Raw genomic sequence first — 16,931 nt, 5'->3', positions numbered from 1 at the left:
TACAGGGGACTTTCTCAGTGAAGCTGGCTCAAATTAATATTGCACATCAGGAGTACGAACATGAATAATAATTCAGACACTGGGCAACCTTCAGGCAAACTTGTCAGCATTTAGTTGCTGGAAATACTAAAGTATTAGCTCTATCAAATTGTTTTTCTTAAGTTTCAAGATGAATTTATGGTAAAAGTTTACAATTTGGTGCCCCTTGTTTTTGGCGATTCTTTTTTGATGCCAAGATCGGCGCCAGGAAGACACAATTTCAAGATGGCCACTACACAAAACCAAAATAAAAAGTCAAACAATTGCACAAACTCTGCATCCATGTACACATCAATCTGTTTTCACTTAAAAAAACATCCCAGAATTGCACAAACTATGCATTGCACATTGCCTTTATACACATCAATCTATTTTCCTTTAAAGAAAATCAGGAAGCTAAAACATTAAAATTATCATGGTAACCAGAAATGAGGTTTCATCGCCAAAATGTTTTTAAAAAAAATTATCGCTAATCGAAGGGTCGTTTTTTAAAAAAATTATCGATAATCAATATTGCTAACCCAATTCTACACTAGAGTCGAATTTATTAACAAACCATATAAATATTTACTAGTTATTATTCACACAGTTAGAGCTCAGATCTAGATAGAATTTTTTGGTTCTAAGATATATCAGAAAATATATTTGAAATATACAACTTCAAAAGTTCCTCAAAATAAACATGACAATGTATCTTTTTCAAAGTGAAAAAACAAGACTAATACTAGTTTTTGACGGGAATGTGGAGAGCAAAAGTTATTAAGTGATAGCTAAAAATTATTTAATTATTAGCTACAGAAGTACACAAAGCGTAACAACCATACGGGAAAAAAATAAAGTTTGCAGCAGACCACACAGATAAGAAATTCATACATGTGGTACCCTAACAAGTCACATTCTTTGAGCTGTTACAAGGTACAAGATGGCATGGCTCTGCTATAACAGAAGCAATAACTTGTCCAGTAATGCATCCACCTGAGATTACAAAAGTCATAATTTAATGGCCAGCATCAGAAGATTTTTTGCAATCTGCCATTAAAGCTTTTCAAAATCAGAAGGCCGACCAACCAATGGTTCTGCAGCTCCTCTGATACTGTCTTCAACTATAACAAATCAGAGGCCATAACACACAACCAAAAAATTAAAACAGCCTGCAAATTTTCCCGACAAAGTATGTACTCAGGATACTCTGAAACTCTCATTTAGAAAGGCATTTTCTGTTAGCAAGATCCTCACATAATGAAGACAATATACTTGCCTTCAAAATAACTGCTTCTGTATACTTAATATTGGTTATAAATTGTAATTTTTATTGATAGAGCTTTTCTTAGATTTATAATAAATGTGTTTTTGGTTCAACGTGCAGTTTAACACACAGCCTGGTCAACTACCAGCAACTACAATGGAGTTGCCCCACTAGTGCATCAGAGCTCCAAGTTTAATAGACATGAGAGAAGGCATATTATAATAATCAACGATTAAGCTTAATCATGTAGCTTAGAAAACTGAAGACTTTTCAATGAAAAAATTTCAATTTTATCACTTTCATTTAATTTAAAATTCAATATGAAAAACAGAGTTACCATGAAAAGCAAAGAAATAAATGCAAACAATCAAAGACATTGTATATGTAGCAACTTACCTAACATCTTCATCATCTTCAAATTCACAAAGGCAAATTGTACATTTTTCTAAATTGTCATCACTTTCACTGCATTTCACTACCTGTGTTTCACAAGAACCATATTATTATGTACTTTCAATATGTAATATGTAGTTTCAATAAGAAAAAGAAAAATACATTCATTACACAACAAAAATTAATAAGATAACTGTTTAGAAAGATAATTTATATAAATACCTCTTTACCCTCCCATCTAGGCCATTTAATAAACATTCCAGAATAAATTTTGTTATTCCTTTAAGTAAATGTGCATCTTGAAATGCAAGAAATTAAGGCAACATATCAAATAAAAAAAATCATGTATAAAGTACCAGGGGCATTTTGATATTACAATAATAATAATAATAATAACAAATATATTTTTCTCATGACAGTTTTGAGAACTTTGGGGCTTCAAAACCGAATTTTTGGCCAGCTGGAAGTTTAAAGAGAATTCATACAAATACTCTAGCACAAGAAAATTCATACAAGTGCACCTTAAATAAAAAAAATTTAATTTTAATACACATTAAAAATTTAAAAAAATTTAATATATATTATTAAAAACCATTAAATTTTAATATATATATTAAAAACCATTAAAACTATAAAAAATTAAATTTTAGTTTGTTATAGCTTGATGTGGGGGAACTAATAAAATGAAATAAAATTGTAACTTTATTAATTACCTTTTTATATTTATGAGGCAATGTGTTTCGTTCAATAGTAGCTTGCGATGCACCACGATTTGCAGCCATTCTTCGCTGATCAACGATTCGCATATAGTCCTAAAAAAAGCATGAAAGTTAACAGACATTTAATTAATGACATGCTGTGCTTACAACATACTTAGGGGAGCAGAAAAAATTCCAAAAATAATACACCCACTGTACAGTCGAAATTCCTCTTCTTTCTCACCAGTAAAATGAAAATTTTGAGAATCATGCCTGAAATAGGTTTTAATTTTTATGACAACTAATGGGATTTTGCATTTAAACCTCATTGTTTATTTTGAGAGCACAGGAAGGTGTGATAAGAAATAATTTATGAAAAAAATTTTCCTCCATCTCACAGTTTTGTCTACTTTATTAAAAAGAGGGAAGTAATGATGATGCTACATAATTTGAAATAATCTGCAACATTTATCAACAGTTTCTGGTAATACGTTTTGCAATAGTTTTGAAATACTTTCAAAAATCCTATTTAATGTTTCTTTCCTTGCCAATCTCATATTTTAGATATTTTACATATTTGCAAACAAATATAATTCTAAAACAATTAAAAATTCTCTACAATATTGCTGATTTGCACTTTAAAGTAGACTTTCACCATAAGAACATACATTCCTGCCAATACATACAGAAATCTTAGCCAAATGTGTTTCTGAAAAAGTTTACAGATTGTCCTGAACATCCCTAACACATATATTTTCTGCATTTTTACTAATTTTACCTTTTGTAAATCAAGAAAGGATAATTATACACTAGGATAACTATGAAGAGGACACATAATATTAGAAAGTATATATCAATAAATGTACTAATATTAGTGTATTATGTATTTCAAAGAAGTCAGTTAACATTATTAATTTCAATAATATTCTTTTTTACTTATATTGTGCACCTTCTCATTAGTGGAATTTTTTATGTGCTTAACATAAATAAGAAGTTTCTAAATCATATGCTGAAAGAGTCAGATAGAGGAATATGCAAATAAATGTGGTGCTACTGCTTAAACGTTAAGTCCACACAAACTGCATGGAACATCACCATTCTAGATCAAAATATTTTTCCACATAGTTATTCTACATACAAGAAGATTTAATATTTGATTACAACAGGCTGAAAGTCAAAATGCAAGTGACTAGAAACTTTCATATGGACAATGCACAGAACAGCATCATGGCTAATTTAGCAGGTGTTGTGTGGCCTTGCATTGTCATGATGGAATACAACACCTTTTTGATTTGTCAATTCGGGCCGCTTTTCTTCAACTGCATTGTTTAATTTCGTTAGTTGTTCAATGTAGACATCAGAATTGATCGTTCGGTTGGGTGGTAAGAGTTCAAAGTAGACAACTCCTTTTTAATCCCACCAAACTGATAACAAAACCTTCTTTTGATGAATATCAGCTTTTGATGTTGTTTGAGTTGGTTCACCTAGCCTGCTCCACGATCTTTTCCGCTTGATATTGTTGTAAACAACCCATTTTTCATCGCCAGTTTTCAGTCGTTTTAAAAATGTATCTTTTTCATTACGTTTCTTTAGCAAATCGCAGCTGTTAATGCATTGTGTTAAATGTGTTTCTTTCAGTTCGTGAGGAACCCATGTATCTGAGTTTTTGAACATAGCCAAGTTGTTTTACGTGATTTTCAATGCATGTATGTGATACATGAAGCTTCTCTGCAATCTCACGTGTTGTACTGTGACGATCCGAATCGATTATTGCTTTGATTAGGTCGTCATCAACTTCAACTGGACGACCAGAGCGTTTTTCATCTTTGAGTGAAAAATCACCAGAACGAAATTTGGCAAACCAATTTTGACACTGCCGTTCTTTTAAGGCTTTGTCACCATAAACAGTACATAACTTTTTATGAGCTTGCAATGCGTTTTTCCCTTTGCAGAAACAAAAAAGCAAAATATGATGAAAACGTTCCTTTTGATTTTCCTTTTTCAACGAACGCCAAATGAAAACTACGCAACCGATCAAAAAACATTTTTTACTGTTTGACAGTTGAATTGCCAACTATCAAATAACAAAATGTGTTTTACATTTGTATTACGTCTGCAACCCTAAAAATTCAACTGAAGCCATCTTTGAGTGAAACTCCGCAATTACTTAGTTGCCAACCCAATACACAGCCTGCAATAAGTTTCTGTCTTCTCCATTTTCAATCTTTGCAGCTAATTCTCAAAACAGGGATCTACACACAGTCCTGCGTTTCATTCCTTGAACACGTAATAACTCATTTGCCGTTTTGGAGGATTTTTCTGCGAATGTGAACAAACGAAGCATCGTCATCTCATTTTCTTATCAGTCTCTTCTGAACAAAGTTTTGGAAAATGTCTTTCAGTTAATCTTTCAGAATCAATACCTGAAATCTATTTCATGCTCTGTTAAACATTTTCGACGCTTTGACATTGAAATGGTAAAAACAGAAAGAATTCACGTCTAACAAGATCTAATTATTTTCTAAAAACTGAACTGTAAACCGAAATACTAAATGCTTTAGCACATATAAAACTTCTACTTACAATAAACAACTACCACGTGCGAATAAAGTGCGATTTAAAGAGACGTCATAAATCACGCCATTCGGAAACATTTAGTTCCCCGTTTGTTTATATAATCAAAAACACATGTATGTGAGTCATGCTTCTCTCATTTCGAGTAGAAGGTCTAATGTACATGTATCTAAAACCATATGGACATACAGTGCCATCTTGTGGCAGAAATTATAGTTTGAAAAACATTCCAAGGTACTGGCACAAATACGTGACAGTCGGTAGTAAATGCAACAATGCTCTGGCACGCCTGCGTGTCGGCCGGTAGATAAGTGTGTTGGTTGCTGGCACGTATACGTGACAGTCGGTGCGAAGGGGTTAAAGATGGTACTGAGTAGAACATTATTCTGATTCTCTGAGATAATTTAATTAAGCAGTGGATGAAACTATTTAAAGAAATTCAGAGCATATTACATTGCGGAGGAGCTAGTAGGTCAGGTATAAGCAGTAAGATGGTTCAACATGACAGTTTCCAAGAAGCCCAAGGAAATGCAAATGTAGGCACAATGTAGAAAACAGTGCATTACGGGAGTTCATAATATTTTGCACAAGAAACTACAGCTTAATTCAGATAAAACTCAAAAAATGCATAAGATGTTTCCATTTAATCCCAATGTATAATAAGAGTTTCCGCTGAATATGTAGAGTTGAAAATAACAAAAACTTTTTCAAGACTGTTTTATTTCATGATGAATCTCCATTTTATATATCACGTAACATAAATCATCACAACTGTCAGATGCGAAACAGAAAATTACTATTTGTTTCAGTTGAAGTAATTCTGCGATTCTAAAGTTAACACGTAGCACATCTTATCAAAAAGATAACTAACTCTTTCTTCTACAAAAACAATACAAATGGATATATTAGAAATGTTCATTATCTTAGATCAAAAGATATGACAGTGTTATTTTCAAGTAAGGTGTTGTGCCTTTACTTTACTAAATGTGTGTACATAATTGCCTAGATGAGCATTTTACCAAACACATGGTCCAACAATCATAGTCCCAATTCGATGGCCTCCTCACTCTCCAGACATCACTGCACTACATTTTTTCCTTTGATTCTATATGTTAAAGATCATGTCTATCATAAACCTTACACTAAAAGGCAGGAAATGAGGCAACATATCATAGCTGATATTCCTAGTTCCTCAGATACCCGACTGTTCACTCTCATGTTTGATGGCCACATCAACAAAAGGATATAGCCACCATCAAACATATCATCAAATTTTCATTTTCAGTGAAATAGGAGCCTCCCCAAACAAGACCAAAATGCTTTTGAGGGAAATTATGTCCTGGTAGAAAGCTAAGTAAAGATCTTTTACTATGGTGCAGAAGCAGATGCTTCTAAATCAGAAAAATCACCTTTTGGTTATAAATAAATAATACTATACCGACGAGCCAAAACATTGATTATCCCCATATTTTTCAATGAACTCAGCTGAATGACGAGGGCACATAAGGGGGAATGGTATTTAACTGCTGCCGGAGAAGGTAAGGAATCATTCCTGCACTTTTCACAAATAATGGGAAAGGTTGCTGATCTAAGCGAATTCGATAGAGGGCAGATTGTAATGGCCCGAAGACTCGGAATGAGTATCTCTGAAACTGAACGACTGGTAGGTTGTTCACGATCTGCCATTGCTAGTATTTATACAAAGTGGATAAATGATGGTGAAACCATCGACAGAAGCGAAGGTGTTCGACATCTATGCATCATCAAAGAAGAAGGATGTCAGAAACTGCACCACTTGCTACAGCAAAATCAGTGGCTCAGCTGATAGCCTAATGCAATATAGGTCCAAATGCAAGTGTTTTAGAACACATACATAGCGTATTCGGAAACTAAGTACCATTTCATTCTAGCACCGTCGCAGTGCTGTGGTAGGCGTCCCGCACATGCGCACTAGTCTTTCTTGTTCACTGACTTTCAGTTGTCGCCATTTTGGTTGCTCTATGTTGTGTTTTCAGTTTGCTGTGCACATTCAAAATGTTTAAGACAATTAGTTCTCCCGCTGACTACGAGATTCGTGCCGTGATTAAATTTTTGAACGCGAGGAATGTTAAACCGGCCGAAATTTATCGTCAAATGACAGAAGTTTACGGTGAATACGCGATAAGTGATGGAATGGTGAGAAAGTGCGTAAGAATGTTTAATGCAGGTCGAACAAATGTCCACGCCGAGGCTCGGAGTGGTCGGCCTTCTGTTGTCACCGATGATTTGGTAAGGAAAGTTGATGAAGCAATTCATGAGAACAGACGCTTCACAATGACAACTCTTTCAGAGGCATTTCCTCAAATTTCACGTACTGTTTTGTTCGAAATTGTGTCTGACCGCTTGAATTATTGCAAACTGTGTTCCCGACGGGTTCCATTGCTCACTGATGTTCACAAAACAAAGCGACTTGGTAGTGCCCTGATATTTCTCATGCGGTACAGTGATGAGGGAGAAAACTTTTTAAACCAAATTGTGACAGGTGATGAAACTTGGGTGTGTCATTTCACACTATAATTGAAACAACAATCGATGGAGTGGAGACATACTCATTCTCCGAAAAAACAAAAGTTCAAAGTGACAATGTCATCACAAAAAATCATGTGCACTGTCTTCTGGGATAGGAAAGGCGTTTTGCTTACTGAATTTTTTCCCAGAGGTGAAACCATTAATGCGGCACGATATTGTGAGACTTTAACAAAACTAAGGCGTGCCATTCAAAACAAATGAAGAGGAATGCTCAGTAAAGGAATTTTGTTGCTCCATGACAATGCTCGGCCCCATACTGCTGGTGTCACTCAATCATTAATTCGACAGTTTCATTGGGAGCAGTTCGATCACCTGCCGTACAGCCCGGACTTGGCGCCGTCCGACTATCACTTGTTCCTGCACATGAAGCGCGAGCTTGGTGGCAAGCGCTTTGGATCTGACGATGACACGAAAAATGCTTTGGAGTCGTGGTTATCGAAACTGGCGGGAAGTTTCTTTGACGATGGTATACAAAAACTGGTCACCCACTACGACAAGTGTTTGATCATTGGCGGAAACTATGTTGAAAAATAGTTTAAGACATGTATTTTCATGTAAAAATAAAATTGGATTCGAAAAAATTGTTTTACTTTTTTTTTTTTTTTTTTTTTTTTTTTTTTCAAAACAGTACTTAGTTTCCGAATACACCTCATAGTTCAGCAGATACTGTTGGATCAAGGACTGCACAGCAGATGTCCCACTCACATGGCTCTGCTAACCGAGTATTACTGGAGACTATGCCTACAGTGTGCCCGGGAACATTCAGTTTGGACCATGGATAAGTGGAGGACAGTTGCCTTAGTTGGATGAATCATAATTTTTCATTCATTATGCTGATAGTCGTTTCAGAGTACGCTGTCTTTCAGACGAACAGTTACTCCTCTCCTATGTAGCAAGTCATACACAGGCTGCTGGTGGTGGTATTATGCTTTGGGTGCGTTCTTACGAGAGGCTCTGTGACCCTTAGTTGTGGAAGTACAGACCATGAAAGCTGCAGACTATCTGAACATAAATGCAGATCAGATGCACCCACATATGACATCCATTTTCCCAACTGGAAATGGAATCTTCCAGCAGGACAATGCCCCATGTCATAAGGTTCAAATTGTGATGGAGTGGTTTGAGAAGCATAAGGATGAATTCTAATTAATGTCCTGGCCACGTAACTCGCCGGATCTTAACCCAATAGAGCACATTCAGGATGTCGGAATACCTCAACATTGCGCACCCACTGCTTAGACATTTGGTACAACCTCTCTCCAGTCATCTACTAAGAACTTGTGGCATCCATTCCAAGGCGAGTTGTAGCTTTTTACTGGTCAAAGGTCACACAACGCATTATTGAGTAGGTGGTCATAATGTTTTGGCTCTTCAGTGTATACATATATAAATATTAAAATGTTTCAAGAAAATAAGTTCTTTGCATGACGTCCAAACAAAAAAGGCACAAATATACACCACTTAAAAAGAGGGGCAGGGAGAGGAAGGTTCAGTATTTCATGCAAAAAAAGAAGAAACTGTTGATTTTCATTCTAATTTCGGTCGATTTCATTTAATTTCACTTCAATTAAAAAAGTATAATTAGCTGGCAGCAATCAACCTGCTTGCAATGACATAACACAAATCACTATAAAAAAACTAATTAGAAAGATGTGATTTCTGTTAATCTAATTCAGTGAATAATTCAATACTGACTGATGATAAAAATTCTTAAATGATAACTGCTGATAAAAATTCCAAAACCAAATTTTTAACACTGACAAAAACATTTGGAAAATAAATACATAAATCGATAAAAATTGAATAGCAATACTGATTCTAAAGAAAGAAAACCATGTTTTATCTTTAAACACGAATGAAATGCACAGAGTGGTTAACAAAGCTGTGATTTCTTTATTTACAAAGCTAACAACATCATGTTTTGTTTTTTTTTTGTTTTTTTTTTTTTTTATTTACAAAACTAATGATTTTAAAGCTAAAGAAAATATTTTATGCTTTTCTTTAGCCTTTTTAGCTAAAGGCAAAAGCCTTCAAGGAGCTAGCTTTCAATGAAAGTTAAGATATTACCAAATATGCTTATTGATAAATTTTGGCACTTCTGATATTCTGATGTTATGATAAATCATCCACTGAATTTGACTTATCAAGAATTCAAAACAAATTATACATCAGACATTTTTGTAAAGCTAGTACATTTATCTTATCTTCCTTTTTAATTTGTCCAATACTATCCACAAAAAACATGTTTTGCTTAACTTTTATACAACATAAGTCATAGTTTCACATTTTTTACAATAAAATCACAGAAATAAGTAGCCAATTCATATACATAACTTGGTGGAAGAGAAATACACTAATGCAGAATTTAAAATTAGGCCAAAAAAACACAAATTTGGATTAGTGCAGATTTTAAATAAAACAAAATTTATGCCAATGAATGCTTTTTCCTCGAATTTTAGACATATAACTAACTTATTTTGAGAACTAATATAACTAAGTAAGACATACACTCACTTCTAGCCTAGCATGCACTTGGCGCGGCAGCACAGGTATGTAATGGTGGAACATTGGTGGAGTAGGAGGAAGCTCAGTCAATTGAGGCAAGCTAAATATATCAGGAGGCCTAATACTCATAGGCTTGAAAAAGAGGACAATATACTTTTGAATATATTCACGAATACTACAGGCTTCAATTATATAAATTAAAATACATATATACAAACATTTTTTAGTAAATTAAATTGTAATGAAAATAGGCGAAAAAAGTCATTTACTTTGAAAATTAGAAAATGCACACATTTATGCCTATATAGGCTGTACTTTTTACAAACACTTTTGACCAAAATTATAATAGGGCCTATATTTTAGTTAATGAATACTTTTAAAACTATTTATTATCATTAAATGTCTTTATTTGAAACATGCTACTCTCCGAATCTAATTCTTTTTCCTTTTAGCAAACAAATTTCTTAAAAAAACTGCATGTGGTTGGAAGGTCTAAATTTTAGATCATTCTGGATATTGGATATATGATTTTTGGACTTCATGTTGTATTCTTTTTTAAACTACCTGAATCAAGAAAATATATAAAGCAAGGATAATGATTTAATATGTCTGAGGAATATTAATATAATCTTTTTTTACAGAAAAAATTAATCATCCTGACATAATTTGTTGAAATTGTATATTAAATACAAAATACATTCGGGGATTAGAAATTAAACTGTCACATTGGATGTGCTAATAATCTGATATTACATTGTTTCTTATTCAACTATTTAGATTTTGGCATATACAGATAAAATTTTCTTCCTTTTATGTATGAAAGAAAAGTCATGATTTATACAGTTAAAAATATTAACTCACATATGAAATTATTTATATACATAAATGGAACAGAAACTTTAAAAAATACTAAACTTCAATGCATATTTAAACAAAATTACAAAATGAAAACACAAATATTGAAAACTATTAAACTACTGCTGAGAATAAATTTCAAAACTCTGAACAATACAAAGAATATTGCATATTTTACATTCAGAGTAAAATGAGACACAAGATTCATAACATCAAGACTAAAGACATTCCATTCAATTACGTTCTGTAGTATTCTAATACTATTTATTAAAGTAGAAGAGAAACATGCCAAGTGAAACATAAAATAAGTAACACAACAACCTGATCTATGCCAAACTCAAGGTTGTTGTGCTACTAGCTTTATAATTATTTAGCAACTTTTAAAATTTTAATTTTAGCATTTCAAATCAGATACGACAGATTGCCCAACAGCCAGTGTCGTCACAAAATAGTAGCTGAAGTTGCAGAGAAGAATCAAAAAGAATAATGTCACATTGTCTCTGCTGTCATCATTATTCAGTTTTATTATTATGCATATAAGTTTTGAAAAGAATCTTAAAATTATATTACTAATTTCCCACTGTTTGAATTTCCATTTACTGGATTTCTTTAAGTTAATTCAGGTTATTTTTCTCTTAATTTGATCATATCCATTGCCTGACATTTCCTCACACTTGGATTGTTCTATACATAGACCTATTCTTTTGAATTTTCGATTTACTTTCTTCATTCACTGTTTCTTGCTCACTTTATATATTTATGCTTTTCATTTCATTTTTAGTTCTGATTATTAATAAAAGTTATGTTCTTTCATTGCTACATTTATTTAAGCTGATAGTTAGAAATATGATGCTACTTTAATTTTTAAGTCTATAACTTTAGCAAGCCTTAAAATCTTTATCAATATTTTATTCTTCGTTTTAATAATGCTTACAATAAGTGCTTACAACACACAGTGCTTATAAGTGCATTTAATAGTGCAGCACAGTGCTTATAAGTGCATTTAATAATACTTACAACATGAAACTTGGGTAATGATGCAGTATGTGATCTACCGCTTTTGATATCAGTTAATTTTTTTAAATGGCGCTACTAAAATGCTATTTTATACTATGAAAATAAATACAATAATTAAGAATACATGAATGGAAATGATCTATTACAATACAAAGTCCATAATCCGGACTCTTTGGGACGTCGGCGATTCCGGATTAGGGGTTTTTCTGGATTATAGATCATCAATTTAAATCTGGTAAGATGGCATGCAGAATTGATACAATTAAAAATATGAAATCATAATTTATGAAATAAAGAACAATTATGATCTAAAGGGTATCAAAATTTACAAAAAAAAAAGGCTTAATATTTATTTGTTTACTTTATTAAACATTTCTTTCAATGTAAGTTGTTTAAGATGCTTCCACAAAAAATTCAAAAAGTTCCTTTTTCTTGTGTCATATATAGTGGACTTTCCAATGCCATACTTCTCACATAATTTTGAGATGGATCTTCCTTTATCCATTTTTTGTACTAATTCCACCTTTTGTTCAATGGACATCGAAACATGCTTTCGCTTTGTAGATCCTTTGGCAGCTCCAGAATTGGAAACTCTTTTTGACATAATCGAAAGTTCAAGCTTAATTTTTATAAAATTGTTCTAACAGACTGCAAAAAATAATAAGCCGGATCCAATTAGAAGATTAATCTGCAACATTGACTGAAATGCTTTAGATAATTTTAGCCTAGCCTTAACCGTCCGTTATACATTAAACGCCTAACGCATGCACATAAAGTTTGTAGCTTTGAGGTCCAGATTATAGATCATTCCGGATTACAGACTTTGTACTGTAATTAGTACAGGGTGTTTCTAAATGAATATCGGGGTTTTAACATTTTGTATTATTTATTACATAAATTTTAAAATTTTAATTGATACATAAAATGAAAGAGCAACTCAAACAGTTATACCTAAAAGCTTACAAGCGTTTAATGTGAGCATCTTTTGCAACATGGCACACATCAATATGATAGCCCAGTTCTTGCCAAACGTTAATTAGTGTTCGTGGTGTAACTGTTGCAACAGCTGCCTTAGGTCAAGTAGGTCAGCTGGTAGTGGAGGCACACAAGCTTTTATGAACCCCTACAGGTAGAAATCACATGGCGTCAGATTGGGTGAGTGTGGAGGTCATGTGAAACAAGCTCTGTCATTGGGCCCTTTGCAGCCAATCCAGGGGTCAGGTACAATGATGTTCAACAAACCGCATATGTCATTATGCCAGTGAGGCGTTGCACCATCTTGCTGCCAAATGAAGTTATTTGGTTAGTCTTCCACCATTTGGGAAAATAGCCATAGTTGAACAGCATCAAGATAGGAGGTACAGTTACAGCTGCTTCTCCAAAGAAAAAAGGCCCATACACTTTCCACTGAGATATGGCACAAAAAGACGTTCAATTTAGGGGAGTCTTGTTGCAACTGTACCATCTCATGAGGATTTTCTGAGCCACAGATACGCACATTATGAGTGTTCACACGTCCACTGAGGTGAAATGTCGATTCATCACTGAAAACAACACGATCCAGAAAATCCTCGTGCAACAACATTTCATGTGTAAAGTTGGCACATAAACCATGGTGTATAAGCTTCTGTACTAACTGAAAACGATAAGGGCATAGTTGTAAGAGTTTCCATAAAACTTTCTAAACAGTCGTCACTGGAATTGCTAATTTACGACTAGCCTAGAGTTTCCATAAAACTTTCTAAACAGTCGTCACTGGAATTGCTAATTTACGACTAGCCTTCCGAACTGATTTCTTTGGGCTATGCGCTTTTAGACTCTCTCACTCGCTTATCACTCTCCTCACTAACCCTTGGTCATCCCATACTCTTCCCTCTGCAAAGGCAGCCTGTATTTTCAAACTGATGATATCATCTACTTGGCGAGTCACATCTGAACTTAATCTGGAATGCACATTTGCATAGCAACTACAGATTCGGTCTTTGCAAATTGTAGAACACAAAAAGCTTTCTGTTCACTAGTCGCCATTTTTGCTACTAGCACTTTTTGGAGCATGCACGTACCAACAAACAGAACGGTTGAGTTGCTCTTTCATTTCGTTTATTAGTTACGATTCACATACCAACAAAGAGAACAGCTGAGTCACTCTTTCATTTCATGTATTAGTTACGATTTTAAATTTTACGTAATAAATACTACAAAGCGTTAAAACCCTGATATTCATTTAGAAACACCTGTGTAACAGCCCTTAAATTAAAATTTCAACAACTTGATAATTCAATAATAATGGCTTCATAAAATAAAAAAAAAAAATTAATAGTTTTCATATTTGAACTTGCAATAAAATGACAAGAAAAAAATTAAAACAATAAATGAATTTTAATGGCACATGTCAAAGGCAAATAACTAGAAGCAGTTGATTGCATACTACACCATTAACAAAATTTCGTCATCTTGTATTAAGAGAAAAAGACAACTTATGTTATTTGTTCTTTCAGCAATTGAGATGAAGTGATTTTCTTTACAGATGCTGTGCATTTCGCCTTCTCAAAGTGATTTATGCTGTTCACAATTTGAAATACAATTTTAAATTGTTCTAAGATAGGATTAGGTACAAATTTTGCTTATGCTTTAAAAAAGTATTGTGCTTCATTAAATTAGTTTTATGTGTAAATATTTACACAGCTTGCAATAAGCTTTTGCCTTGGCTGTTTTCATCCCTTTTAGCCAATCATCAAGCATGAATATGTTAAATCAAGTATACTGAAAGGCAGTCCTAGGGTTTTTTTTTTGAGGGGGGGACTCAAAATTCCCATTTTAGTTAAGACAGCAAATATACTGTAATTCTGAAAGCCTACTCACAGATCATTAAAATATTCAAATGAAATTAAGCAAACACATGGAAAAAAAAACACTATCTAGGACTGAAAACTGAGTCTAAATACACTCATGTTCCAAGTGGCAATTTTAGTTAAGTTTAAATAATTTTTACATTTTTCATAACTTAATTTTCATTGATACATTATTTAAACATGTACAATTTTATGATACAATAAAAATTTTTTAAATAGCATAAAGCAGCAGAAGAATACGAGGGAAAAGCAGAAAATTCACAAAAATCACTTAAGACATAAATCTTAATACCCATAGGTTTGTCAAAAGCAGCAAATTTATAAAAAAATTACATGATTTGGCAACATTGGCAGAAAAATTCAACTTTGCCTCAATAGATGTATGAAAGAGAATTGAACTGCATCGTGTATTACATGAATCAATATATAACTCATTTTAATAATGGTAGCACTGAAAATAATTGAAAAATCTCACCATTCCTGTTGGAAGACCAATAACAGATGGCACACTAAAATGATGCAATCTTGGAGGAGGCGGATGATGATAATGATGTTGATGTATATGATGGTGGTGAATGTGTCCTGCTTCGCTGCATAAGAATAAAATTTAAATTGCTTTTACTTGTTCTATTTTCATTTCAAAGAATTATTAAAATATTTAAAACAGAAATATTTAATTGTATAAAATTTACACAAAATATATAAATATAATATATCATTTCATTTCACACCTGACTATTTATTCTATAAAGTTTACAGTGTTCAAACATTTACCGTATATACCCGCGTGCGTATAAGTCGAGATATTTTGGACAAAAAAAAGACTTCAAAGTGGGGGGTCGACTTATACGCGGGGCCATAAAAAATTAAAAGAATCGGAAATTCAAAAATTTCTTTATATAATGCAGTTGTTTTCTTCCTGCACTCAAATTGGACGACTTATCAAATAAGTCCCTTACTTGAAGTAATTTCATGACTTAAATTATGTGACGAACTAATCACATAGCTTTCAAAAAACCTTCTCTTTTAGCATACGATTCTTTCAATGGACACTTTTCTGAAGAAGTGACAAAACACCTAAAAACGACTGTGGCCGTAATTCCGGGAGGATTGACATCCGTCATTCAACCCCTAGATGTCTGCCTTAATAAGCCCTTCAAAGTAAATGTTAGAAAATATTGGGCAGAGTGGATTAGTTCCGGTTGACCAACATTTACAAAGGGAGGCAACATTAAAAAGCCCGATATTACATTAATTGCTCAGTGGGTTAAAGATGCTTGGAACGAAATACCCTCTGAAATGATTATCAAATCATTTAAAAAATGTTGTATTAGCAACAAACTATACGGCACGGAAGATGATGCTGTTTTTGAAAGTGAAAATGACGACGAAGGCTCTAGTAGTGATTGTAACAATACAGAGTTCGAGACTAAAAATATGTATGATAACGAGCCGATGACGACAGAAGAGTTCTATGAAATGTTTGGTGAATCTGACCATGAATCGGACATTGAAGGATTTTGATTTTGTTTATTTACCAAGGTATTTTTTATCGTATATTTACTTTTTTTTTTTCCCTCAGATGATTTTGAATAAATGTAGTATTTAAAAAATATTTTCCAAAGTTTCTCGATCGATTTCGGAAGTGGGGGGTCGACTTATACGCGGTATCGACGTATACGCGAGTATATACGGTAATACAAAAATAAACAATTTTCTGACATTTATGAAATGGCACAAATTGTCTTATCCCCAACACAGATGTTGAATGCAACACTTCTTTTTAGAAGATGTTGAAACATATGATTGCTTCAGGTTTATTTGATTACAACAAAGCTTGAAGAAGCTACCTGCTTTGTGGATCACCTCCTATTGGAAACTAGCTGAAATTCACAGCAAAATGGACTAGAAAACCAAGAAAGTGCTCATGCAGCAACCCTGTTCATTGGGATCAACGTTACCACTTGGCTGCTAATGGGCCCAAATTCAAGAAATTAGACTTTTGAGAATTATGTTAGAATTTATAAACTTGCCCACCGGCTGACTTCTGCCAACCCCTGGTTAATATTCAATCAAAATTTTTGCGAGTTAAATTTAACCATCAATCTACGATCTGTTAAACTTGAAATCCATTATACTAGGATATCATAAACCAATCTGCCAGAGATTTGAAGGCACATTAAC

At 33.4% G+C, this 16,931-nt stretch overlaps 1 protein-coding gene across 2 annotated transcripts in view; it reads right to left on the bottom strand.

Annotated features, from left to right (window-relative positions):
- The window catches only part of LOC118195096 (uncharacterized), a 95,503-nt gene that overhangs the window by 15,768 nt on the left and 62,804 nt on the right, over positions 1-16,931 (bottom strand). For both annotated transcript variants that reach the window (XM_085827521.1, XM_085827522.1), the window contains exons 10-13: positions 15,223-15,337; positions 10,033-10,155; positions 2,392-2,490; positions 1,682-1,764 (exon numbers count right to left, since the gene is read on the bottom strand). In XM_085827521.1, coding sequence (XP_085683647.1) covers positions 1,682-1,764; positions 2,392-2,490; positions 10,033-10,155; positions 15,223-15,337 — 420 coding nt within the window. The remainder of the gene's footprint in view (positions 1-1,681; positions 1,765-2,391; positions 2,491-10,032; positions 10,156-15,222; positions 15,338-16,931) is intronic.

Source organism: Stegodyphus dumicola, chromosome 12 (genome assembly GCF_044657685.1).
Source record: "Stegodyphus dumicola isolate Sdum_Otavi_A_Nest chromosome 12, ASM4465768v1".
NCBI lineage: Eukaryota > Metazoa > Arthropoda > Arachnida > Araneae > Eresidae > Stegodyphus > Stegodyphus dumicola.
The sequence above is the reverse complement of the archived record's forward strand: the minus strand, read 5'-3'. Positions and strand labels throughout refer to the sequence as shown.